At 42.0% G+C, this 27,254-nt stretch overlaps 1 protein-coding gene across 10 annotated transcripts in view; it reads left to right on the plus strand.

Moving 5' to 3' along the window:
- PTPRF (protein tyrosine phosphatase receptor type F) overlaps window positions 1-27,254 on the plus strand; it is a 374,836-nt gene that overhangs the window by 127,841 nt on the left and 219,741 nt on the right. For all 10 annotated transcript variants that reach the window (XM_054285892.1, XM_054285901.1, XM_054285891.1 and 7 more), the window contains exon 3: window positions 1,973-2,134. In XM_054285892.1, the coding sequence (XP_054141867.1) occupies window positions 2,050-2,134 (85 nt within the window). In that variant the 5' untranslated portion in view covers window positions 1,973-2,049. The remainder of the gene's footprint in view (window positions 1-1,972; window positions 2,135-27,254) is intronic.

Below are 27,254 nucleotides of genomic sequence, written 5' to 3' on the forward strand. Positions count from 1 at the left end.
CAGGCAGCACAAATTACCCCTGTACACGTGGAATTTAGAAGCATAATCATCACTCTTGATCCAGGCATTTCTTCCCATTCCTGTATGGGCTGTGTCTGGGGAGCTGGCTGGTGCTGGGCCACCTGCTTGGGAGCTGCTCAGTTGTATCACTGGAATAGAGCTTAGGCAGCTATAAAGATACAACTACCTGTATCTGTCTTGGCTATGTAAGACATGTAAATGGTGCTTGTAGTAATCCTTTGGTGAGAGTTGAGTGAGGATGGGGGAGTTGTAGGGCAGCAAAGATAACTGAGTGTGTGGCTGGTACAAAGAGCCTCTTCTGCAGCATTCAAAATTTTGCTGCTGAGCTTAGTTAGATTTATGCCTTCTCATTGAGACAAAAGCAGGATGAGATGATCAGTATTCTCTCTGCATCTAGGTTAGAGCTAGGTTATTTTGTAAAGTATTTTCAGATGTCTTGGCTGGAGAAGATGTTGCATAAATAAAGATTTCTCTGTGTTGTGTGATATTATAACATGGGAAAAGATTTACTGTGCAAATACAGTAACAGAATGGAGAAGAATCATGATCTCCTGTTTGTTAGTACTGTGCACTGTAAATATTTGCCAGGGTAGATTCTCTTGAGATTTCTCATGGATTTCCCTAGGCATGATCATTGCAGGCATTCTTTGAGCACTGTGCTTTTGTCAGAAGTAGACGTGTTTGTAACTTGTGATACTTCCATCAAAAGCTCAGCGGTTTCCAAAAAACAATACGCTTCCAAACGTAGCAAAATTCAGAAATATCTTTGTTAGAGCAGTCCTGAAGGTGTGTTTGAAATGTCTGACAACACGAGTAAGAGTGGCATGTTGGGCCACAAACAGTGTGAGTGTGCACAGTTGCAGCTGCTTTGCTTCAAGGATACTCATGGGGTCCACTCAGGCTGACATCTACCAGCATGAGATTTTTTTCACTAATAATGCTCTGTTGGTAAGTTTGGTCACTTCAGCAGCTTAGTGGAGAATAACACATGCTCTTAAATAACTCTTGGGCTTTCATTGAGATGCCTGGCACTGAAAGCATGAGCCCCTGTCACTGCTGAGTGTGGTTGCTGAGGGCATGGTGCTTGCTGGCTCCTTTAAGGTCTGTTTTAATAGGTAGACCTTAGACTTTGAGATGGAAGTACAACGAGTATATTCGCATTAAAAGAAGGCAGATGCACAGAAATTGTGTCCTTTTTAAATACTTACCTTTTTTTGGTTGGTTTTCAAGAAGTTTTCTGTATTTCAATATTCAAGCAGATGCCCAAGTTAAGGCAATTTGCAAGATGATTTGCATTGTTTTGGAGAGGGAATATCCAATCATGAATCCTTTTAGGTAGTCATTGCCTCTGTTTTGGGGAGTTTGAGGCTGAGGTGTTTGCTTTGGGTAAAGCTTCTCTTTATAGACACTTTCCTCAATAACATTCTGCTGTGACTCTCACCCTGTGAGCTGACGGCTGATCCAATTCAGCTTCTGTTTCTTCTGCTGGAACCTGCTGAGACTTGCCTGGTGCACACCAGCCCAGCTGGATGGTCCAAGCTGTGCTTCACATGCAATTTGATCACAAACCCTCCCTACACATGCAGTCAACCACGTCTGGCTAGGGCATGTGGAAGGAGACTTACAAGAGCTTAAGACTGTTCTTTGAGTGTAATGTGCAGCTTCATAACTATTTGTTGTGAGCAACAGCAACTAAAGGATGCATTAATGGGCCATAAACCAGATTGTACATGAAGGTAAACTTGGAGACAGGTGCATTTATGCCTGCTGACCCTTGAAATCAGCTTATTGAATTCGGAGGCGTGTGTGGTGCTCTACTGCTCATGCAGGGAAGATAGGTAAATTTCTTTTTAAAAGTGTCTGTAATGATGACTTTGCAATGCAGTTTGATGTACTGGCAGTTAACTGTGTGTCATAATAATTTTCCTTTTCTTCCTTTTTTGGTTTGCAGGAGTAAGTCTGTGTCTGTAACACTGGATGTACTGACCACTTGCCTCAGACTGAAGAGGACTTGCTCTATTTTGGAATATGGTGCCTAACTTCTGCATCCCAGTACTCACTGTGCCAGCAGCCATCCTCTGCTGCTTGATGCTGCCTTTAGCAGGAGCGGACAGTAAGTAACATTTGGTTTTGGAAAGCTTGAATGCTTTGCAAAATTTGTTTCCAGAAATATTAAACCTTCTTTGTTTCTACTGGAAACTGAAGGTTAAGAGACAACTTCCCCCCAGTCTTCTATTTCCCAGTGTGCGCATTGCAGATAAACAGGGTGTGTGTGAAGGGGCACAAGTAGAACTAAAAAGACTGACAAAATTTATTCAAGTGCAGAAAGAATTTCTGCAGAAGCTGTGAGATCAAAACCTGACAGTTTGATTTCTAACACGCACAGATGAGTAAAGAAAATTGGGGGCGGAGGAAGAAAGAAGTATTGGGGTCACAGTAATCCCTGTTACTTTTTTTCCCTTGTTCTTTTGCCAGCTCTCGTAATTTGTGTAGCACTGAGACATCTCTCCTGAGTCAGCAGGCAGTTGCTGTTGGAGAAAGCTGTTGGGGAAGAGGGTGCAAGTTCTTGCCTTCTGGTGTAGATCTCCTACACCTATATTTTGGCAGAATTGGAGTACAGTGTTTCCTTGTGGTCATACTTTTAGCTGTTGTGTCCTTGCTGTTGTCCTGGTATTCCCATAGAATTGTTGTGACTGGCTTTAATTAGCCCCATCCAGCTAAGGGGAAATATGTGCACAAAATGCTATTGTGGGTGGACAAGAGGACAAAAACATGCTTAATGATAGCCTACTGAAAAGGCTATCATTATAGTAGGAATGCTTTATGGAATGGGTTATGCAGAGAGCAGGAAATCTCAATGCTTTTTTTGCATACTTTTGAGGTCTATATTTGTTAAGGATTTCCCAAATATTTCTGCAGACCCTCTCCCTTTTTTTTTAGCCTGTACCCAGATTTTCAGTGTCCAAATGTCTGCACATTCATCACAGACTCTGGCGGTTGTGAATACTTGTTGCCTCTGAAAGTACCCAGGGGTGCTCGAGTTAGAGATGAGGTGACCATGATGCCCCTCCTGAGGTGCCAGCAGTCATGTCTTTCTCACTGCAGCTTTAGTCACCAGGCTTATAATTAGATGTAATTTTGTGAAAGTTGAAGGAGATCTTGTTTCATGCTGGTAGGAGCCTGGCTGAATGTAGGAAACAGACTGGGGGTTCCTAAATGTCCTGGACTGAGAGGAAGACCTAAACTTAGGGAAGCTGGAGAGAAGAGTGAAGAAGGGATGTGAAGAAACATACAAATTCAGTTATTTTGTTTTCATTAGGGATCACTTGTACAGGCAGCAGATTAATATGGGGGGTCTGTATGAGTGAGCTGCCCAGTTATACTGGGGGCAGCAGCTGTCTCCTTCCTCAGCTTGCTTTGCTGTCTGCTGGTGCTGTTGAAATGTGCTTATTCAGATCACTTTATGTCTGCCCATTTTGGAATCTGGCATAGAGAAGCACTTGTTTAGTATTCTGAGGTGTATAAAAATTCCCTGAAATTTATTATCTTCATAGTGGCTCCTGCAAAGGAGAGAAGCATCACTCACATCACAGATGTGCCGAAGCTGGTGGAGCCTGAGATGTCCCAGGACAGTTCTTGGCCTGAGGATAGCTTGTAGTAGATGTGGTTTGCTAATTTTGTGCAATAACTCCACATGCTTAAATTTGACAGAATTGGCTCTGTTTCTGTATGGTGTCTCAGATGTGGAACATTTCTGTGTTGAGCAGCAAGTTTATCTGTATGTATGTCTTTTTCTCCGGTGCAGACTTGCTCTGAATTGCTTTTTCCTAATCTGGAAGGCAGCTCTGGAGGGCACTGACCTTTTAACTACCACAGCCACCATGGATTAATCAAGGGTTTCCTAGAATGGAAAGTGGTTTTTAGCAAGTCCATGTATTTTAGCAACTTAGAGTTTTTCTATCATCTTACCCAGTGAATCTTACCACCGACCCTCAGAGGCTGGGATCTGTGTGAAAGGACCTGTCTGCTCTGTGACTCTGCAGGGCTAAAACGTCAACCCCAAACCTGCATTTTATGGGGCCTGGCCATCAGTGATGCAAACAAGTGATGCAGTAATGAATCTGGCATTGCAGAGTCCTGATTTAGGACAGTAGTGAAGGGCAAGGGGAAGATACGGACACTGGAGCTTCCAGAAAAAGCTAGAGGGATGCTGTGGAAGGAGCACCTCATGTGCACACTCCTCTGTTTTTCAGTCCCCATAGCATCCTGTTGGCTTCAGCAAAAGAGCATTTATTTATTACTCTGGTTATGGCTGTTCCCAAGAAATCACTGTGATTCTTCCTTTTCCCCATTGCAGTGCTGCTTGGAGTCAGTGGAGGAATAGGCAGGCTGTATAGCTGCAAAGCACTCTTGCATTTGCCTTACTAAAAACAACAGGATAGTAAGAGCAGGGTTATCCCTGGGTTTTCTGGAGTCAGTCCCCAAATTGCTTTTTTGGGGAGCAGGAAAAGGATGGCTGGGGATGGGTTGTGCTGCATCCCTGGCAGCAGCATGGCTCGTGGCTGGCTGCTCAGGGAGCACCCACGACTGGGTCTTCCCTGCCTTTCCCACCTGCTGTTGCTGTACCACATCTCAGTGTCTCTGCTGTAGCTTCCTGACAATAAAGGCAGCTGGCAGAAAGCGGGATGTTAACGCCTGAGATAAAGCAGATTTAGTGTGTATTGCCTGGCGGAATTAGCCCCGTGCTGTGCCGGTGCCTCCCCTGGAATCGAGGTCGCAGGAGCTGTGAAGAATGTCAGTGATGAGGAGTGGAAGTGGCATCCAGAGGTTAAACTGGGTGGCAGAGTGTCAGAAAAAGAGGGGCTCTGTGGGTGCCTCCCTGGCAGCAGGAGGGGAGTGGTGCTTTCCTGGCTGATCCAGTGGGTGCTGGGGGGAGAAGGTGAGTGGGAAGGGGCGCATGTGCACCAGCGGTGGATACAGAAGTGCTAATTTGGCAGACAGCTATTTCAAATCCTCCCCAGCCTTTACAGACTGCAATAAGAAATTATTAAATTTTCTCTGTGATCTGACTGTGTTTCTGTCAGGGTGACCCTAATTCCATTAGAGCAGCTCAGAGCTGATTCAGGATGGCTGTTTTACCCATTCTCTCTCAGCTTGCTTGTGTGGTTTTTTTTATACACTCTGTGCTTCCCTGTCTGTCATCTTTTGATTGTGCATGGGAAAAATGGCTTAGCAGATTTCAGTTAATGTTCAGTGCAATTGTCAACTAAAAGGTACCTTTTTTCAGCTTTTGAAAATGTGTTATTTATTCTAATAAAATAAAAACCTAAAAAATCCCCTCTCAAAACAAAATGCAGAGAAAATGAGGAAAAATCAATACTCTCATGAGAAATCATCAGCAATGTCTTTTGTTCTTCTCTTGGTTTTTTAAAAATAAGGTTTTGTTTTTGAAGTCCTGGGAACAGGTTCCATTAGCCAAAGGAGGAGACTTGGTGACCGATCCTAGGGCTTTTCTAACTGCGGTATATTTTGGTTTGTCTTGCACAGAATTTCAAAGGGCTTAAGGAGTAAAACCACTTCAAAAGTGACCTTGTAGAAGGAAAGAACTAAGGTAGAATTAGGCCAACTACCTGTGAATTGATACCTGGTAAACAAACAATTTGCACCTTTTGATTTCTAGAGGTAGAGCAAACTTGGCTTTTATTTGAGGGGGTAGATGAACGTGCCTCAGTGAGCTGGTGTGGCCAAGGCAGAGCTTGGGCTCCCACCACCCCTGGCCAGAAGGGACCCCGAGTCTGAAACGTCTCAAGGCTGCCCTGCCCTTGAAATGAAGAGTTAATTTATATCCAAAAGATGTGCATCTTGTACATGGGAGTTTTTTGTGTGTGTGGTTTGGTTTTCTTGGTGTTTTTTTGTTGTTGTTTTTGTTTTGGTGGAGGTTTTTGTTTTGTTTTGTTGAGGGTTTTTTTCAATCGGTGTTTCTTGGATGCTAATTGAATTGAGGAGATTAAAAAAAGAAAATGAAAAGATAGGCCTCTGATGCTTGTGAAGGCTGGGAAAATAAAGATTACTAAGATGACTTTTCTAGATATGGTGTCCCAGAGTCAAAGAATAGTAGGATGGTCTTTCTAGTTTCAGGTGAGCTGTGTTTTGCCAGGGATTTTGCACTGTGCCTCAAGTGCTGTCTGGAGGTTTTGTGTGGAAGAGCACTGGAGGGAACATGTGCTTAGGCACTAGTTTGTCTTTGTCCCCTAACTCTGCTGTCTGCCTTTACTGTTTTGTGCTCCCAAGACCACAGTGGCTCATTTTGACTCCCTGATTCAACTCTGCTGCTTTTGCTTCATGACCTGAATGATGCCTCAACAACAGCTCAACCCCAAACAGAGCTGCTCCAGGCCACGCTGTGAGATAGACTTGCTGTTGTGCAAGCCTGGAAAATGGCCACTTTGCAGAGCTGGGCAGCAGGATCCCATTCCAAAAGCTGTCCATGAGGCTTCTCCATTGCTGCCTTGCATCAGTTTCTGTTTCCAGGTTTCCTGTTTGCATGCCTGTCCCCAAACACTGCATCTAGTGATTATGTGTAATTGATGCGATTGGATCCAGGTATTGCAGCACAGGTAAATACTAATTTTCTGCAATTCTAGCTTGACTAGCTTGACACATTCCATCAGCAGAAACAACATGGAAAATACTGTTTAGGAAAACCCCTGTACCTGAGGCATTGAGGTAGTGTCATTAAGGGATGGGTTGAAATATTAACCACAGTTATTGTGCAGTGTTTACTTTTGGTGTCCTTACTCATCAAATATATATATTTGGGTAGGAATGGATTCTACACTTGTGTGTAAAATACCTAAATGCTGCCTGCTTCTAGCTAAATGTTGCAGACATCAAGGTAGAAGGAATGCTGTGAGGACAAACATCATGTACAGAGTAGACAAAGGACCTTTTTCTGCATTTATAGCCATTTTAGCTCCAGCACTTGCAGAGAGTGTGAATTAGTTTGAGTTGCTACCCACAACAAATCGCAGCATGATGATTTGTCTTTTTTATGTATTGTTAAAGCCACCAGCATTCATCAGTCAATGTTAGCTGACAGGTCAAAGGTCTCCTTAGCCCCAAATACTTCATCCCATAGTGGTCAGTACAAAGACTTATGGAGGATGTAAAAGCAGAATAAATATATAGTGATTTCTTCTTGTCTTCTTGGAGCCCTCGGTGAGTGCTGGCCCCTGAACCCAGAGAGGTGCTGGAGCAGCTGCAGCCAGGCTCACTCTGTGTTTTGCTCTGGGGCGGCCCTGAGCATGTGCTCAGTCTGCAGGGACACCTGGGGGGCAATGCTTTGCATGGACACCCCAAGGTGTGGGCTCTGACTGTTGCCTCCCCTCCATGGCTCCTGGTTCAAGCCCCTCACTGCTGCTGTGCAGGGCTGAGCATCCCCACTTGCCGTTTGCACCTTTTGGACTCGGCTGCACAGCCAGAGTTCCTCTCCTGCCTTCACAAGGCGCTTCCTGTGATTCAGTATCTGTGTAAATGATCCAGCACAGTGACAAATGTTGAGGGGATGATATATTTAATACTTGTTCTTTGAGAGAGAGTGTGCTTATTGGCTTGGTGATTCAGAAAACCAATAGAACTACCTGCTTACAATTTTATCTTCAGTGTAGATTCATAGATTTTAAGGCCAGAAATCAGATCAGAGTAGTCTTTTACTCTGACCTGTGTAGCACAGGCTGTATAATTTCAGTGGTAATTTCTGTGTCTGCTTTTACAGCAGTGGATGAGCTAGCACGTAGCTTTTGGGAGGCTGTCAAATCATTATTTGAAAACTAAATGATAGAGAATTTACCCATCTCCTATATGATCTGTAAAAATGGCAAGTAATCATTACTTCTCCAAATGTGTATTTATTTCAAACTACCTTTATGCATTTTTAGGGTTTAGACGCTGGATATTAGAACATCTGTCAGTGAGACTGGAGACTCCTGCTGTTTAATGTAATCTCCTGGAGAAACAACTTGAAGTGGAAGAGTTAGAGAACCTGGAAGTTTGTCCTTTTTGTTGTAGAAGAATGGACACATCTTGGTTTTTTTCTGACCAGATAAAATTTTTTTTGTTCTTCACTAATCCTCCAGACTTTTCAATATGTTTTTTAAAGTCAAGGGACCAGGACCAAGACAAGTGGCTGCATTTTCCAGCAGTACAATGGCACATTATGTTTTTTACTCCCAGCATTCAGCTGGGAATGTGGTCCTCCATTGTGACCTCTGAATTCCTTTCTGGACCTCTGATTCCCAGGATGCAGACTTCTGTTTCATTAGTGGGATTTGGCTTTTTGCTCATGAATATCTGCCCCTAGATACATTAAAATGTGTTTTGCTGGATCCCAGCTCATTTAGTCATCTGAGTAATTCTTTAAAGGTAATTTTCCCATTCTATTTGTAGCTGACTACCAACCTTGGTAAAGCTTACCCTTTACTTTCCAAATCTAATTGCAAGTTAGTTGCATTCATTCACAGATGTTAATCAGTTTTGGCTATTTGCAGAGGCTGCTATGTGTATTTTAAGGAGATATTTAAAATACCCTGTAGTGGTGATGGTAACATCCTTTGCAGATGGAAAGGAGTGCCAGAAAACCGATAAAATAATATGGTTTGTCGTGATGCTCCTGGCTATTACTACTACTGATGTCAGAAAGGGAAAAAAGTGTAAGATCTGCCGGAGCTTTCAGTGTTTTAGCTGAGTAGTTGTAAAAAGCAATGATGTGGTAATAGGAATGGTTTTTTTAGTTTCTTTGATTATCGCTTCATTATACTGGTGCTTCAGAATGATACTGTAATATAAGATGATCAAGCTCATTTTTGTGAACAACCAAGAGTATGAAATTTGTTTGCTCAAAATGTTAGTCAATCTTTTTTGATGTTGAACATGGTTTAAAAAGGAATGGGAAAAAAAGCATCTGTTCATGGGTGCTTTTTCTCTGGTAAGTTGTCTATCTTTATGTATCAGGAGCTGAAAAGCAGTGGTGTACTCTTAATTGAATGCTCTGTTTAGTCCCTTGTGAGAATCAGTGCTTTGTCTGTGCCAGAGACAAATCTCATTTATTTTGTTGGTGTGAAAACACTGTAGGGTGCTTACTGAAACTTCTAACTCATAGAAATGTCTTTTGCCTTGCACACTTTACTGACATATGATCACTGAATTAAATCAAAGCACTTTTTATAGTGGATGATGGCTTTACATTTGTATATGAATTGTAGCCTGCAACGCTAGAGCTTTCAATGTGTGTTAGTGTTGTCTTTCTCTCTTGCATCATAACATTAAGCCTTCACATAAGGGGCATTGATGTAGTATTAAAAGAAATAATTACAGAATATATTTCATTTAGTGTAGTACAGGCTGGAATGACTTTGCAGTCCTGCTGTGCTTTTCAGATGGTCCTTCATTGTTTATATTACTCATTGTTTCCCCCCCAGTAATTAATAATGGAATTTCCATGAAATCTTTTCCAGGAAATCTGTGTTTTGTAAGATTGTATTGAGATGTATAGGTAGTACTCCACAATTTTCCAGCAGACATTCATTGCACCGAGGGTGACTCTTCGGAGTTGATACTTTGAATAAAGTCATCATGTCAGGAGGAGATTTGGAGCTGGTTTGTGTTTGCTACATGAGGTTATTCTACTTCAGCTGATAGTGGATTCTCTGGAAGTACCTGGGGTCCCATGGAAAGGACCATCATCAGTCCACTATTGGCACTGGTAAATGCTGCAGATTTAAAAGGAATCACTCAGAATTCTTGCTTGCTTTTGCTGCTTTTCTTGCAAATTGTTTTAAATGTTTTTACAAACTCTACATGTGGCAACTTCGTTGGCTCACCTCAAAGATGAGTGATGTAAGCCCTTGGCAGTTAATTGTCTGACAAGAGAAGACAGTAACTGTTGAGCCTCTGCTCTTTGTTTTAAGGATGCAGAACACCTATGTGTTTTCTTTGTGTTTATTTTTAGCCAAATCCACTTCAGCTGTTGTATTACTTCTGTTAAAGGTTGTTTTGAAGGGGGGTTTTTAGAGGCCAGAAAATACTCACCAACTTTACACATGTAGGGATTTTGCCCCTGAAAAACTCCACTTTTAGTGATCATTTTGAGCCTTAGCATTAGCACAGCTGTGCCTGGCAGGTGGGGCTGTTCCTTTTCACCCATTTGTCAAAAGTTGGGTACTTATGTGGGTGGGAGACAGAGTGTGTTGCAGAGCTCTCACTTTGGTGTTGCTCCTAAGACAGGGCATTGCCTTGGTTTTCAAACTTGAAACTGAAATTCTGTCTTTTGAGGTAAACGTGAGAGTCACCATGCACTGATTTCTGAAAGGGTTTCAATCCCTGCATTTGGGGGAAAAAGACATTTTGGAAGTGAGGCAGCTATAGTGTATTGTACTTAGAGAATGTTTAATTTACAAGAAGGAAGATTGATTGAAAGAACAGAACGATGAGTATTGAGATTCTTGTTACATGCTGAAAATAGTTAAAATACTGATCCGATGATGATGACTATGTACTTTAATCCTATTTAGGATCAAACAGAAGCTTTCGGTTTTTCCAGGACACAGGAAAACCCTTAGAGAAGCAAACTTCTCTCATAAGCAAATACTTTCATATTCATTTTTAAAGGACTGGAATGTGTGGTCCTGACACAGTGTTCTCAGTCTTGGCATGCTGAGTACAGAGTTCAGTATGGCTCTCAGGAGAATGATGAGGGTAGGCCAAGACCTAGAAAGGCTCCCTTTACTCTTGTTTGATGTAGCAGGTAATGGTCCTAGTTGTTGACTTGTCATTTATACTTGCTGTATATAACTTCTAATATCCTTTTTTATGCTCCATTAGACACAGTTTATCAGGGGTTAACATGAAGTTTCTTAGTTATAACCTGTTCTTTTCAGCTTTTTATGAGTTTGTTTCGTGGCTGAAATGTGCCCTGCTTGGTCTTCAGGCAAAGTTCAAGTTGAGGGGACTGTATTTTATAAGGTGGACATTTGTTTTTGGTTCTTTCTGCAAAAGTTGTCTTCGAATGGCTCTTAAAAACAAAGACAGTGGAAAAATACTTTTGTACCCTTAAAACTGACTGTGGTGATATTTATAGATCTCTAGTCTAAAATGTCTTTGAAAACATTTGACCACCAAAGCGCATCTGTAGCTGTGTCCAGAGAGAACAGAACCTGATTTGTGGAAGGAGTGACCCATAGAAAAACAGGCTGCTGAATAATATAAAGGGAATTTCACGCTGGATCACTCTGTAAAGGAGGCTGTGTGAGCTCGTGTGTAACTAAATTGCCTGTGTATTCATTCTGTGTGTAGCCAGAGCTGCTGTGATCTCAGCTTCCCAAGAGCCAGAGGTGCCCAGGAGAGGCGTCCTGCAGGTCCTGCAGCGCCCAGCCTGGAGCATGGGCAGAGAGAATTAATTCACACAGACACCATGAAGTTCCTCTTCTAGTGCATTTGTCTGTTTCTTGAGGCAGCTGTGGAAATAGGGAGTGTTTTTTGTTGAAGTTGCTCTATGGTTGTACTGCAGGGCACAGGGGCTCGGTCTTGTCTTTCTCGGCAATGCCTGTCCAACCTTTATTCTGTCTTAGTAAATGCATGGAACATTTAACATATTTAACTGCCAAAGTTTTGTTGGTTTTTTTTTTCTTCCCCTCAAATGCTAAAATACATCACTGTCTGTAGAGTTGTGTGCCCTATTTTAAAAGCAGAGTATGATTTGGGGGTTTTTTACACTTTAGGACAAAATCCCTGTGTTGTTCAGTCAGCATCTATGCAGTGCTCAACATCTTTTCCATTAGACACTCAGCCTTCTGTTGCAGATAAAGGGTTTTTTTAGAGGCCAGTTTAGCTCAAAAATTCTAGTATGGTCTGTAATCTGTAGTGCTTTGTGTGAGAAGAACTTCCCGTGTAATTTTGTGGAATTTAAGGAATACTACTTAACATATGAAGAGTTACATGTAGTATACCACATGGTGTTTTCCAAGTTTATGTTAAATTGCAGAATTATTCTGTGTTACAGTAATTGCTGGATGGTGTCAAACTCTTAAGTCCATGAGCTTCCAATGATGGCCAACAAATGCTAGATGTTTTAAGGAGGTACAATAAAGACCATGTCATAGTCTTGCCTTTTCTCCCCACCCACATTACTTCCCATTTCCTATGTAAAATTAGAAGCTGTTCTCAGAAACTGGACTTGTATTACTCCTTCTGTAGAGCTTTATTAATTGCAACAACTCTAAATATTGTTTTACCCACATGGGCAAAGGAATAATATCCAGTATACGTTTGTCAAGGTCAGATCCATCTAATTTCCTTTAATGACAGGCTAACAGGCTTTGTGAATGGAGAAGCAGTAGATGTCATTTATCTTTAGTAAAGCTTTCAGTGCTCCCTCATGAGACTTTTTCCTGTGAAACATCTGCTCATAGGGTGGGTATTTGGCAGTTTGGTAGCATTCAGCATTTGCAGTAATGATCTCTCTGATAGAATAGAGAACATGCTTATTAAATTTGCAGGCAACAACAAGCTGGGAAGAGAGGCAAGCATGTTGGAGGACGCTATTAGAATTCAAAATGATCTTTACAAATTGGCGAAACTGTCTGAGAGAATGCATGTCAATAAGGAAAAATGTGGATAGATGTTTGAAAATAGGAGTAATCAGCTACATAAATACAGAATGAGAGACAACTGCCTGGACAGCTGGTATACAGAAAAGGTCTTGCAGTGCTAATGGATCATAAGCCATACAGGAGCTGAGAAAGCAGTGCTTTTGTGAGGGGGACAGACATCACAGTGACAGGCAAAAATGAGGAGTACCATGCTGAGGACACATTTGATAGTCTTTATTCTCTGCTCACATGGGTGAGGCTTCTGGTGAGGCATCTCATTTTGAGCATCCCACTGCCAGAATAGGAAGAGTAACTGGGGGGAAGGTAGTCCACCCATCCACTGCTAGGATAAGAAATAATGTGCTTGAATTATAGCTGAGAAGTTCAGGTCAGGCACTAAGCAACGGTCACAGACATGCAGGATTGTTGGAATTGAATTTCCAGAGGTATTTGTGGAATTTCGTATGCAAACAGAAAGTGTTCCCTCAGATATGTTCTGAATAGACAGTGTTATTTTTTTTTTAAATGAATGTTTGTCTTCATTTATGAACCAGGAAAGGAGCAGTCTTGTAGCCTGTCTTCTCTAGGTCACCTAATAACTCCTATATCTTTATCCTGTCCTTTTTTATCCTCCTCCCAAGTGACAATCACTGTCTTTCCTCTGACTATGTAGCTTTGTGTGAAAATGTTCTCCAGGCCCTTAGTCCTCTTCAGTGCCCTTCTCTGACTTTGTAGCTCTGCATTAAATGTGCTGGTGGGCAAAAACAGGGGAGAACATGAGACTTGCAAACATCCACTGGTTTTCTCATGAACCGTCATAGATTTGCTATCGTTTTGCCCACATCTGTGCATGACTAAAGGACAGCTGCCTGTTCCAGTGTGTGGTTCATCTTCTGAAGCCATACAGTTAACTCTGCTCTGTGAATTGTAGCAGGTTTTTTTCTCTGTGTTTGTTTTTTTCTCTCAGTACATGTTATTTATCTGTATTTATCTGTAGGTAACTCGCTTCCTGGAGACTTGTCCATGCTATTCAGCTGTTCAGAGGCTGGTGTCTGAGCTTTGAGGGTTGCAGGGGCTTTGCTTGCCAAGGCAGGGCTCTGGTGGGTACCTGGTGGTTGCTGCTGTGGTGTGCAAGAGCCCTTCTCTCTGAAAGGCACCAAACATCCAGGCTGTTCATTGACTGTCAGATATTCCTGAGAAGGGCAGTGTGGTTGTGCCAGCCCATATAACCCAGAGCAGCAGAGCAGGTTGGAGGGTCTGCATGTGGACCACTCTAGGCAAACAATGCTGCTTTGCTGTCCAGAGCAGCACTGACCAGCAGCTCTTTGGGGCAGGGGGAAGGTGGGGATTGAAACAGCTTCTGGCATCACAAAAGGCTTTGAGAAGCAATTGCAAAGGATGCTGTAGGTCTTGCAAGACCTTCTGATTCAAATATGTTTTAATGTTTATTTATGTGTATGAAAGGGAAAATGTATTAAAAAGTGTATTTGTATAGAATGCTTTTAATGTTAATGGTAGTGGAAGGGAAGATGGGTAAGGTTTTTTACCTTCTCCTTCCAGTAGTCATTCTTGCTATGAATAGCTATACATCAACTCATGAATTCCTGTCTGAGCAAGGTCCCAGGGCTCTATGAGATGGGAGTATCTCCTGCTTCTTGTTAAAAGATTACGGTTAATTTATTGCATGTTTGTTGTGGATAAGAAAAAGCTATTTACCCACCTAGACTTTTTCTTTCCTGGGTTTCATAAAAGAGCCGTGTACTTCTTGCTAAAGAAGTACAGATCAGAAGAGATTTGTCTTTTTAATGAATTGATTTAAATCAAAATGCAGGCCATTACATGAATTCCTGAATTCTGGAAACTCTAGCATTATGTTGGGTGTTTCTTTGCCATCAGACTTTGACTTCAAACTGCAATTATTTTTCACAAGATGAAGAATGAAGTCTGTTGCCTGTTATGAATAATAGAGTATGGTAATATCACAGCTATATATGCAAACTCTGCAGACTGGCAGCACAGCTGCTAAACGTTACGTTTTTAAAATATGTGCAATCTGTTGTCAACAGAATTAAAACCAGGAACATTACATGATTTGTTTTGTAGGGAAATTTAGTGATGAATAGTTCTACATTTTGACCTTTAAAGTTTTTTTTTTAGTCTCTGCACCTTATAGTGAACTGGGGAGATTCTCAAATTAAGACATGGAATTCTGATGGCTACCCTGACATTCCCTAGGCCTGGCTGGATAACTGGTCTTGATTAATTTTCTAGTGTACCTGCACTGCCAACTTGGAGAGGCTCATCCTCTGCACAGCTGTACTTGAAGTGATTGCACTGTAAACCTCATCCAATTAAAAGGTGAATCCTGTTCTGGTACTGGAAAGTTGTTTTACTGCTCCTCTCCCCTGATATGGATGCGAGTGAAAGTGTTGAAGGGAAGTGTTATTGCTGTTGCTTTTGTAGCTTGTTATCTTCCATCTTCATATACAAAAAAGTGAGAAATGCAGCCTGCCCAGCTATCTGAGAGCGAGGGTGACTTGGCAAGATAAACCTTCACTGGCTGTAATGGGCCTGACTTCAGACCATCATTCAGCCCTTCACTACCATCTGGTAGTGTCCTGGTTTGAACCACAAACAGCAAGAGAAATAAGGCGGAAATAGAGCAAAGAACAGCAGTCCATCATTTTGGTGCTGAGAAGGGAATAATGCACGCTCAGGACATGTTCAGCTCTCCTCCTCCTGACTGTGGAGTGGGAGAGGGAAGAGGGCGGAACCTAGAAATGTGAGGAAGGAGTAAATGTGAAGAATATAGAACATTTAGGTTTACTGTCCCTCATCAAAACAGTCTTTGAAGTCCTGCTGCTTGGGAAAAGATGCAGACAGGCACTCCCAAAATGCCAGTTCCAGGGTGAGAAAGCCTGGCACTGCTGAGCAGCTCCTTGAGTGTTTCTGTGCACCATTCCTCTCACCTGCAGAAAGAAATGCCAACATTAGCAGATCTCTGATTGTGTCTGTGCTGGCAGAGGGTCCCAGAACTGATTTATAGCACTTGTTCAGCTTTCAGCGAGCAGCAAATGCATTGCTTAATTATTCATGGCAGATGTATTATTGCAGGAAATTAAGACATCGAGGAAACAAGTAAAAACTATTACTGAATAGAGCTATAAACAAGGGAAGGTGAAAGGGAATGCAGTAGAAAAGCTCTCAGATGCTGGAAATCCCTCCTTCTCAGGAACGTTTCTCCCCTTTCCAAAAATAATTGTTTAAATTCCCAGATATGCAAGTGATCGTTCATAGTACATAATTAAATATTCTGTTAGCTAACAAGTTGGGTTTAATTTGCTACATTTGTCATCTAAATTACCACATTTGTGAATGTGTGGAACCTTCTATGGCTTCTTTCAGTATATCTACTTACATAATGACACAATTCTCTTTATGTCTTTGACTTCCCTGAAAAGATTTGACATTTTACTTGTGCAGGAAAATTTAGGTCAACCTTTGGAGGTATTGCTGTGTAGTGGTGTGCAGTGCTGCTGCAGGGAGTGTGACCCAAGGCCCGTCTGCTGGCACTGGATTTCCATTGTTTGAAACCCCTCTGCAGGCAGGCACACATACATATCTTTCAGATGCTGCTGTAGCATTATTCAGAGATTTATTTATGTGTGTTGATGTCCTGTGCTATGAAGCTGTTCTCTAACACACTCACACAGAGGCCAGAGCTGTTGGCTTTGAGGAGCACCAGCAACTTCTTGCTCATCAGGTGGCATAGGAGGTGTTTGATCACTCTCTATATGCATAGAGGGAGTTTCTCATTATTGCTGCTCCAAGTTCCCATTAGCTTTAAACCTTGCACATTTCATGACAATTTTTCAAATATGTAGTCAGTAACTGACCACACTTCGCTGAGAAGAAAGTGGTTTAAAGACGACCCTTTCAACTTCTCTTTCAAGAACAGAATTATTAGCTTTATTATAGAAGTTATGGGGAGCATCTCTTATGTTTTTGTGTAACCTCAGGCTTCTGAGAGTTTCCATTTCATTACTGTTCATAAGCTCATAATTTTGGTACATATGTAGTAATTTTGGAGCCCTTTACTTTTTAATTTCAATTATGTAGTTTGAAATGTAATGATATTAGAAGCCTTGTTATGGAGAATTCAGAGCAATTTTAAGGCAAGCAAATGAAATTTAGTGATAAAATAGCCTTGTGTAGTTTATTCCTGTGATAGGAGGTATTTTAGTCCATTTGCAAGCTTGGCTATTTGGTGATTACAGATACAGGTGATGGAAGGAAAATGCTCTGTAACTTGCCCTATAGGGTTAATTGTCCTGACTCTTGAAAGCATGGTCACATATGTGTATATAACACTTCATACAAATTGGGCAAAAAAGAGATCTTGCAGGCATCACACCAAACCATCAGCAGTGAGGAACGTGCTCCCAGTTGTGTTTTGCTGTTCTGCACACGTGCATCTCAGGATCGCCTAAACAGAGCTGTGCTTCCAGACCTAATCAATTGGTTCTCGAGCCGTTTAGCTTTTTAATTACTCTTGTCAACGTGAAAATTATGTGAAAGGACTTGACTGTGCAATTAGCTGCTGAACATTTTCTGCAGCAATAGTGGGAAAACAATACCAAGTCCCAGAATAGCAGTAGATACAACCGTAGGAACAAATCTGCTTCAGCAGAGAAAGAGATATTCTAGTAACTAATCTGAATGAGAGATAATTTATTTTTTAAATATGCATATATTCACAGATGTGAGCAGAAAAGGCTGTTTGTGTGAGAAAAGCCTGGCCCCAGCAGAATGCCAGGTTAGTTATCACTTGCTGATTTCCCTCTGATTTGAGGGCCCTGCTTTTCATAGGCAGAGGCTGCAGCTCTGTCCTCAGTCAGGGCTGAGCAGGTTGGAAGAAGTGCCAGCTCTTTGACCTCCAGACTGGTGGGGGCTAAATTTTAGAAAAAAAGGATTCACCTTTCCTCTGCTGCAGCCATGGGAGAATGCACAGTGTGTTTCTTCAGTGGACAGCAAGAGCCTATTTAGTGTTCATTCAGTGATCTATAGATCATCTGTTCAGACAAATTATATGTCTCCACAGCTTCACACTAAACTAATCTGGGCATTCAAAAAATAAATAAATGAGGCAGTGTCTATAAAGAGCTTCCATCTAGGGAAGTGGAGCAGTTGGAGCCTGATTAATGAATTCCATTTGAACACCCTGGCAGTGTGTTCACTGCTCCCCTCTGCTGAGCTCTGTCATCCAGGACAGCCCTTGCTGGAACACACCGTGCATTGCTGGCAGCTCTGCTGGGACCACGGGCCATCGTGGTGAGGATGGGACTTTCACCACCTTGGTTGGTTCATGGCCCCAGTGCAGAAGCCAGAGCTTGCCCAGGATATCCCTACAGCTGCTGGTACATCTCAGGAGCTGCGTGGTGCTCTCCTGGTTCTTCCATGTCCAGGACCAAAGTGCAGAGGCAGATTTTGGGGAAGTATCATTTGGGGAAGGATCCATTCAGTGCTGGTGGCCCTCAGAAGTGTATCTCATTGGCCTTCACCAAGCTAAAGCAGTGTTTTTACAAGTGAGATTGAAAACACAGGTTAGATTTACTGGCTGTTAAATTGCTGAGCTGATGGAACGGAGCTGAGTCACTGTGTGCTGACTGACTGAGCCCACACTCCTTCCTTGAGAACAGCGCGGTGAGGGCAGCTGAACAAATCCTGGTACTCGTCCTCCTGTGTTTGGAAATGCTTAATAGATTTGGAGGCTCAGAATTTTAATGCAGTTCTTTTCTGTATTGACAGAGGTCTTTGAAGTCACTTGAATGCTTTACAAAGCATACATAGGAGAATTTAGGTTCTTTGTATCAGTGCGCTGATGGTTTCCCATCTTCATTAGGCTGTGTACCAGAAGGTCAGTGTGCATGCACACCTACATGCCTAAAATAATTTATTCTGCTGCCTTTTAGCACCTGCTGTACGTGGAGGTGTTACTAGAAAAGGAAATTGTATCTTTTGAATAGTGAATAACAAAATTTCGCTCAAGACACAATGTTTTTTACAAGGATTCAAATTCCAGGAGTGTACATGGATGAGATTTTTTGTTTCGTTTGTCCAGGAGGTGACGAGGGCAAAACCAGCAGTAGCAAGACATCCATTCTTTGTGAAGGTTTGAAAGCAGGTGAAAGGGCTCAGAAACCAGAGGGATGCTTTTATTACGTCTGAAATAGTCAGCACACCAACATCTGGTTTTGGATTATAGCTAGAGGCAGCAAGATATGAGTATAGAAAGTTATTTTTAATTATGTAGAATACAGTGTCTGGGTCTGTGTGCAAGCTGGCTGCAGTGAAATCAAGGAAGCCAACATATTTTAAGCTTAACTGTATTTTTTTAAAAATCTGAGAACAATAAGTATGTAATAGCAGCTCCTTTTTGTGTGTAATACCTATTTAATTCAGTGCTTGAGACAGAAGGGCTTTGGCAGGGAATGGTCTGTGTGCAGGGAAGGACACAGGTACTCTGAATTGCCAGTTTTTCTTGCCGGAGAAGCTGGAAGGAGTGTGCTGGGGTTCTGGGAGGGAAAAGTCTCATAGTTAAAGCAATTTTTGATGTCTCAGAGGTTTGAATTTGTAATTGTCTGTAATTGTCAAAGAGCAGTAATTTTTTTTTTAAAAAGTAGTGAAATGTAGCCTAAATGCAGATGATATTGCTATTCCTCTTACACCAGGAGAGCATTTAGTAGCAGGACAAAACTGCCAACAGTTTTTGGATTACAAGGAGTTCCAGATTGTCTCCAGTACTTGCTACTGTGTGAATGTCAGTGCTGAGGTGGATATTGCAAGTCCCTTGCAAGAACAGTGAGGAGCTGCATTCTGACCTGAGACTCGATTAAAATTATGGAGAGTTTGAGACTAGGCTGTGAGTATCAAGTTTTAAAGCTGCAAAAAGGGTGAGTAGGAGGGAAAAACTGCATTTGCTTGAGATAACTTGAATACCTTTTCTCTACATGTTTGCAGATGGATCACCTTAAAGGAATGTGAGAAAGATGTGCATTTTAGGGCCCTGAGAAGTGCTTGAGAGATGCTCATATCCTGTCTTCATTCCCCTCCTCCCCCTTTGCTTCTTGTCATTTAACATTTTTGAAGTTCTTTGGGTAGTTACATTTTTGTCTCTGTAATAATTATCAAATTACAAATTATTTTTATAAGCAAACCCTCTTGACTGTGGATAAGCAATCTTCATAAATTATTTGGTGGGATACTTAATTTGAAGTTTCTTCATTGCTTATGACAAGATGTTTCTGCTGCTGTCACAGTTGATGACTCATAGCTCAAGTGAAGTGCTGAGCACTTCAGAAAAGTTGTAACACAAGCAGTCCTACTCAAAGTCTCTCTATTTATAAAAAGAAAGAAAAAGAGAGAAAAAGAGAGCTGTGGTGGACTGTGCTGAAATGGTGTATGAGCCTGGTCTGCAGGACTGGCTCCAAAACATGGAGAGGGTGGCAGGGGCTGTTCACTGATACTGAGTCAGAGAAGAAACTGAGGTAACACATGTTCGTAAATCCTTTATTTTCTCCTAAGCACATTTATGAACAGTCAGGGGAGTTTGTGAGTCTGCTAGCTTTTCTGTGTATGTGGGAACAGGGTGCTCCCTGCAATCCCATGTGATTTAGGGCATTCTGCTTGACCAGCTGGACTCATAGCACTGGATTGCGTGTTCTTGCTTCAGCCATGGGGGTTCTGGGGAGGTGATTAGGAGGAAGTGGAAAATGGAAGAGGCTTTAGACTGGTTAAAGGAAAAAGTGCAAGGTGGGCTATTGAAGTACTGGCACCATTTAGTTCTGGCTGATGCTGTGCTCAGTCTATGTGACTCTGTTGGAGCAAAAAGGGATCCCTATTGAAATTTCACAGACACAAAGCTCAGACATTTTGGGGGCTGGAGGAGGAGGTAGCTGGCTGTTGAAATTCCTGCTGTTTTGCCATTGCTGATGTTTTTCTTGTGAGAAGCTTCAGTGAGGAAGTCTGACAGATGGCAACAAAGGGAAAGGTACAAACAAGGCTCTCCTGCAATATAAACGTAGGGCTTTAACTGTTTCCCTGAAGTGTTTAAAACACATGTAAGAATTTGGGCAGAACTACACAGGCACATTACAGCAGCTAGGTGAAATTTCAGAAAAAATAGCAGTGACAGTTGTTTTTTCCCCAGCCAAGCTGAATTCCAAGGATGCCACTGAGAGCAGCTGCACGCACTGAATATTGATGGGCAGCTGGTGCAGGTCCTGCGCCCCCGCCAACTTCCTTCATGTTTCAGGAAAACTCTCCTGATCTTATTTCAGCCATCACATTGTAGGAGTGCATTTGCAGCTGTACAAGTTCAGTGAAAAGAAACAAAATCAAGAATGAGCCAGAAGAGTATAAGGGAGCTGGAATCTGGCTGGTTTGGGGGCTCTGTACTGGCAACCAGTTGGGATTAGGACAAATTCACTTGTTTCAAATGATTATTCCAGATTTTGGTAGGTGTTTAGCTGTTTGACTACTCTTGTCCTCATAGAGGGTGAAAGAGACTGGGAAATTGAAGGGTTTGTTATTGAAACTGGATAAGGTAAATATAAGTGGAGGAAATTTTAGATAAATGGAGGAGTTCGTAATGTGGGCTGTTTATAGGTTTCTGTCTTTTAAATTGAAAGTATTGTAGCTGCTGTGTGTTTGGAAGCACTTAAGGTTTGAGTGGACCATAAAAATGCGTGCAGATGTTCTTCCTTCTTGACTCTGAGCATTCAGGATATTCAAACCACTGCAGTGGCTTTCTTCAGGAACTGTTTTATGGGGATCTCCGCAGTATTTTAAAACCAAAACAAGATTTTCATGCCACTATTTAAACTTCACTAGAAACACCATGTAAAAAACCACTCCAGTGTGTGTTTCTGTACATATAACTTGCACTATTTACACTATAAAGAGAAGTCTTTTTAGTCAAAAGCAAAAGGTAGTGAGGTGGAAAGGTGAGCTGCTGTCCCTCCACATCACTGCCTGGTCTCTGAGTGCTGGGTTTCTTAACCCCAGCCTTGTGCTGCTGCTGTGGAAGGTGTGGCTTCAAGCTGGACTTAGGCTGGTTTTGACTGGGGATGTTTGTTTGGAAGTCAATGTGGTTCTATTGAACACAAACTCAATTTAAACCCTCCTTGGACTTTTATGGCCTGTTGCACATTTGCCTGAAATGCTGACAGAGAAACTAATGTTCTTTTTTAATATTAAAGAACAATAACAGCTTATTTTACACTGAGTAAGAAAGAGGCTTTAGCAGTGATGTACTTCAGTGAAATAACGAAGATATTTCTGTGAGCTGCTCTACATCAAAGCTTTATGAAGCAGGATTTCTCTGCCACAATGTGACCTCTGCAGTGCTTCAAAGTGCTGGTTCTTTACACATCAGCTACCTCCATGTTTTTACTTTGACTGGTGGTATTCCTGCTTAAACCACAGAAAAGGACTTTTATCTAAGCACTTTCTGGGAAAACTTTCCTTTACACATACGGACTTTGAGAATCAAATGCCACAACTATTTTCTCAGTTGCCATATGAGCATACTTGGCAGAGATAGAAGGAACTTGAATACAAGGGAGCTTCTTAGGGAAGAAATTATCTCTTTTGGTGATTTCTGCAAAACTGAATGCCTGTCCTTTCAGTGGTATTAATTTCTGCTCTTTTGGAGTATAGCATGTGAACTTGAGTGGTTTTGATGTACTGCTCATGTTTTAGCACTCTCACTCATCAAGAAGCTGTGTCTCATTTGAACATGCAAGCTTTATTTCTGCACATTGTGTCATGAAAAGTGAGAGTAATTTATTGTCTCTGTTAATGGGATGTGAGATGTAGATCGAAGTTCTCTTGAAACCCATAGCAGCCAGCCCTTTATCAGTTGATGTTGACCAATATCCTCCATTTTCCCTACAGGAAATGAAAATGTTCCATCGTTAGGCTGGGTGTGTAATCGGGTTTCCTTCACATTGCTCCCTTATCTCCATATTTCCATCATGTGTTACTTTGCACTGGAGACCACTTGCATGCTTATGTAGCTTGGGTTTTTAACATAACCCGCAAATCTGTTTGTTTCCTGTGATTTTTACATACTTATAACTTCCAAAAATCCTGGTTCAACCCATCAGTCTCAGAAGCTGTTCTGTTTTGGTTGGGATTCCCCTTGCAGCGGACTGTATGGTAGGGTAGCTTCTCCATGTGTCCTTGGGAACTTCTTCCCTCATTGCCCTTTCCCAGGCAGGGCTCGAGGCACATGCCCATGGTACATACATCTCCTTCTATCAAACACAGATAAAGCCATTGGTACCCCATCCATTTTCTTCCTTGAAGAAAGTAGATGAAAACCAGGAATGTCAGTTCAAGCGATCGGTCTTTGTACAGACCCGTTTTCTTCTTCCAGAGCCACTGAAAGCAGATGTGGCTTGGGTGTCACTGCTCCATCTGGATGTGCAGACAGATTTGGATTCTGCTTCCCACTCTGCTTTTGGCTTGTTGGGAGGAGGAAGGACTTGGCAAGGATGCTCCTAGTGACACAGACTTAGTCCTCCTAGACATGGGAATTAAAATGCCTCAGCATTTATGGAGGAAGGTAGTTAACAAGGTTAGTTACAGTTAGTCTCCTTATGCTGATTTCCTTATTTTTAGGTATATTTTCAGCTATTGCTAATAAATTTCAGAAACAGATGAGTAATTTTTGCTTTAATTAAGAGTAATCTTGTGATTTGAAGTAATATGTTATTTTTTGCAGTGGTTTTTTCCGCTTTTAAAGCTGATATGGAGAAAAAGCAGCTCAATAGACCATTTAATGAAGGGTAGAAATTATCAGGTCATGCATTCTCTCCTTGTATTGTTCGACCATAACATAACATAATATATATTCTGTCATTATTCCCACCCCATCCATTAGCCATCACAGTTCAGAAATAAACAAATTACCTGCTCCCTTCTCCATTAAATGTAATTTTATAAACTGCATTATAACAAAGCTAACTGAGCTATAAGTAGAGAAAAAAATCCTTAGTTTTCAATGTAAACGGCATAAATTTGGTTGTGCGGAGAGGATGTGTGGGAAGGTATTGTTGCTGTAAGAATATTAGATGAAAAAATTTTAAAAAAATTAAAGAACTGTTTTGAAATTCAATAGTTTCAATCAAGAAGTAAAATTTTTTGAGAGGGGAAATGGAAATGCTTCTGATCCTAGAAGTGCATACTGGAAAACGAAAGAGTCAAAAAATCACAGTTTGCAGCCAGATGAAAAATATGCGGGAAAACTTTTTCATGGTGAGTGGTTCTCAGTTGGAAGAAGGAACAAGAGAGGCTTGGGAGTCTTCATTTGTGGAGATACTCAAAGTTTAGCAGGACAAGGTCCTGAGATAGCCTTATTTAAACACTGTTTTAAAGTTAGTATTTCTCTGAGCAGGAGGTTAGATTAGCTGACCTGCACATGTCCCTTCCAACTTAAATTATTCAGTGCTTTGTACAAGAGATTTAAACAGTTCATTTACAAAATTTGGGACACGCTTTTTTTGGTGCTGTGAGCTTCTGTATGGATCTACTCAGAGTACATTGCAGCAGGGTGAGGGGTGATGTATTTCCACTATACCTTGTTTGCAGTTTCCTGGGACACGTGTGTGAAAAGAGCAGATGAGTTGGAAATGCAAAAATAAAGCTTTATATCTATGAGAATAGTACTGAATAGAATGACCTTAAATTTTACCTCTGTTCAGATGTCGTCTTTTTTGGCTGGGGAGCAGGGGAGATGCTTCTCTTCTTTCTCAGCTTTTTGACTGCATTTCTGTTTTATGGGGATGATGAAAGCTGGGGCATAACATTATTCAGTACAGCATGCGGTGTGCTGTAAATGAGTTTGGATATCTCCTTTCTGGGTTTTGCATTATTTATAGATCAGCCTCTGCATAATTGCTTTTGAATACTAGCAACTAGTCATGTTTGCCATAAAAATAGAAAATGCGTATTTCAGACAATTTCTTTAGAAGTGTTTTCTCTTTTTTCTTTTGGTGTCCCTGTCATTCTGAACTTAGCTAGACCCCAGCTCCTCCTGAGTCTCTGCTGAAGTGATAGCTGCTTTCCAGAGAGAGCCTCCAGCACTGTTGGGGTACTCATGGCCCTGAGCTGGCCTCAAAAGTGTTGTTTCTTGTCCCGTATCCCAAAACCATTGTGAAATACAGTCTCCTGGTGCCCTCTTGGGCATCCTTGTCTTTGGTGATCCAGTGCTTTCTCCTGACTGCTGGTGCCAGGTTTTGTAGCCATACCATGGAGCTGACACTGCTTCCAGTGGTGGGGGTGTCATCTGGCCCCAGTATTTCTGCTCTCATTTGAGTCACCCTGAAGGTTTTCCTCTTCCATGCAGATCTGATTGTCTCAGCATAGAAGAATGTGTGTAGAAATTCAGTCTTGGAGCAAATTTGGGAAAAAAGGGATCTGAGGTAGTAGCCAATAGTTCAAGGGAGAGCTTTTGGGAAGGTTGAGGTTACTGCTGAGTGTTTGCTAATTAGGAAGGAAGCGCTTTGCCACAGAGTGACTGAAAAGCTTCAGACCTGCTTCTGTATATGCATAATGCCCGTTGTTGTGACAGAACTCTTCAGAGTGCTTGTGTTTCCACGGCGCTGAGCTGAGTCGTTGTGCCACTTGTGTCCTCCTGACTGATCAGTTTTGTTTCTGTAATTGGCAGGCAGTGATGAATGCAGTCTTTGAGCAAGTTGCTCTTGATTTTCCTGTGTTAAAAAAACATCAAGTGGACATGTTAAATAATGCCCTTGCCTTCACTTCTGTGGTTTTGAAAGTAACAGCCAGTGTATGGCAAATGAGTTGGGTGGCTTTTGGTCTTTCAGCAGCCTGTTTCCTATAGGGAAGGCATGAGAGCTTTTCTGCTAATTCTCTGCTGTTACTGTATTTATATAAAAATATTCATTTTTTAATCCCTCTCCCCACCTCCAGCCCAAGTCCCTAGCCCTGTGTGTGTTTTCTGTGTTGGGAAGGGACTGGCTGCAGAGACTGTCACCATCAGCCTAAAGCTCAGGTGTCTGCAGTGATTAAATGTGGGACCTGATTATCTTTTCAGGGGCAGAAGACAATCAACATTACACCTAATTACAAATGTGCTTGTTTAATCTGTTAACGTTTCTTGTTTGACCTGTGTCATGCCTGATCCTTCGAACCCATGTAAATGGTGTTTAGGATTGCTGCCTCCTGCTCACTGTGCCTTGCTGCCCAAGCGTCTTGGCTGTGTGAATCCCAGTCAGTCCTCTCTTTTTCAGATTGAGGTGAAATCCATTTAAGGTAAACAGATTAACACATTTTCCCATGTCTAACGTGAGAGCAGCAAGTCTGTCATTTCCCTAAAAGCATTACATGCGACAGGTCCCAGATGCTGAGCTTTTCTGGGCAGCTGTGTTATTTGCTTGACTGGATGGGTTTTACAGCTGGTGTCCGGCTGTTCTTTGTTATGTTTATCTGCAGTCTCTGGGGCTAATCAGATTAGCAGATAGCATAATCTTGCTAAATATCTGATTCCCTTCTGAGCCTCTGGGTGTCAGCTTTGCTGGTCCTTGTGGTTTCTGTGGGGGGCTGGTGGAGGTCACTCGGAGGCAGCAGCTGCGTCTCGCCGCTCCTGCACTCGAGTCCAGCTTGGGCTTGTTCTGGCAATTTCTGGTACAGCTTTGTGCAGTCTGTGTGTACGTGAAGATAAAGTCAGCTAAAAGGAATTAGCTTGGATGATGGGCCTGAGGATCTGTCCTGGTCCACATTTTAAAGGTTTTTACTGCAGGTTCTTTGACACAAGTTCCTGTTGCTCACGTGTGTTGCTCACAGGCTCTTGGGTTTCCAGGAGCACTGCAGGTGGCTTGGCCTGTTTGGAAATGGCAGCTGGGCCCATCTCCCTGCCTTCTCCGGAGCCTTGGTGTGGGCTGCCAGCATTACTGGACATGGCTATAAAGATGTCACAGGGAGTAGGGCTGGGACAAGTCTGCTGGTGGGTTGTGACTGAGCTCAGTTCCAAAGTGTGTTTGATGGGAAGAAGGAAACAAGTGGAGATAAGAGAAAAGAGAAATACAGAATCCACTCTACATCTGCAGAAATTGGAGGTATTGGCATGTTTGATTCATCTGCAAATGCCATGTACTGAAACAGAGCACAGCACATCTTGGCCTGAAGAAAATAGTTTTAGTGACTGTAAAGCAGAATTAGTGTGGCAGCACTGTGTGTTTTAAAGCACATCTAACACATGCAGTGAGAATATTTAGAACGCTACTCCTTATATATAAAATAGGTTTCATTTCTTTCATTTTTGAAGAAGTGTGTCATGCTGTTAATATAGCTTAGAAGACTACGCAGATTGAAACTCTGTTTTTTAAAAAAAAGTTTTGGCTACCAGAGTCCAAAGTTGCAAAAGCCCTGTTTGTAGTGGTCAGTGGATTTTGGCTGGAAAGTTTTGCTCAATGTATCCTGTACTACCTACTTCTGCCCTCTTTGCAACCAGTACACAGAGCCCCCACATTTGCTGCAGACTTGTCTGAAGTGGGAAAAAGC

The sequence above is a fragment of the Melozone crissalis genome, unplaced genomic scaffold, assembly GCF_028551555.1.
Source record: "Melozone crissalis strain CALT ecotype California unplaced genomic scaffold, PUWL_Pcris_2 ptg000045l_1, whole genome shotgun sequence".
Classification (NCBI taxonomy): Eukaryota; Metazoa; Chordata; class Aves; order Passeriformes; family Passerellidae; genus Melozone; species Melozone crissalis.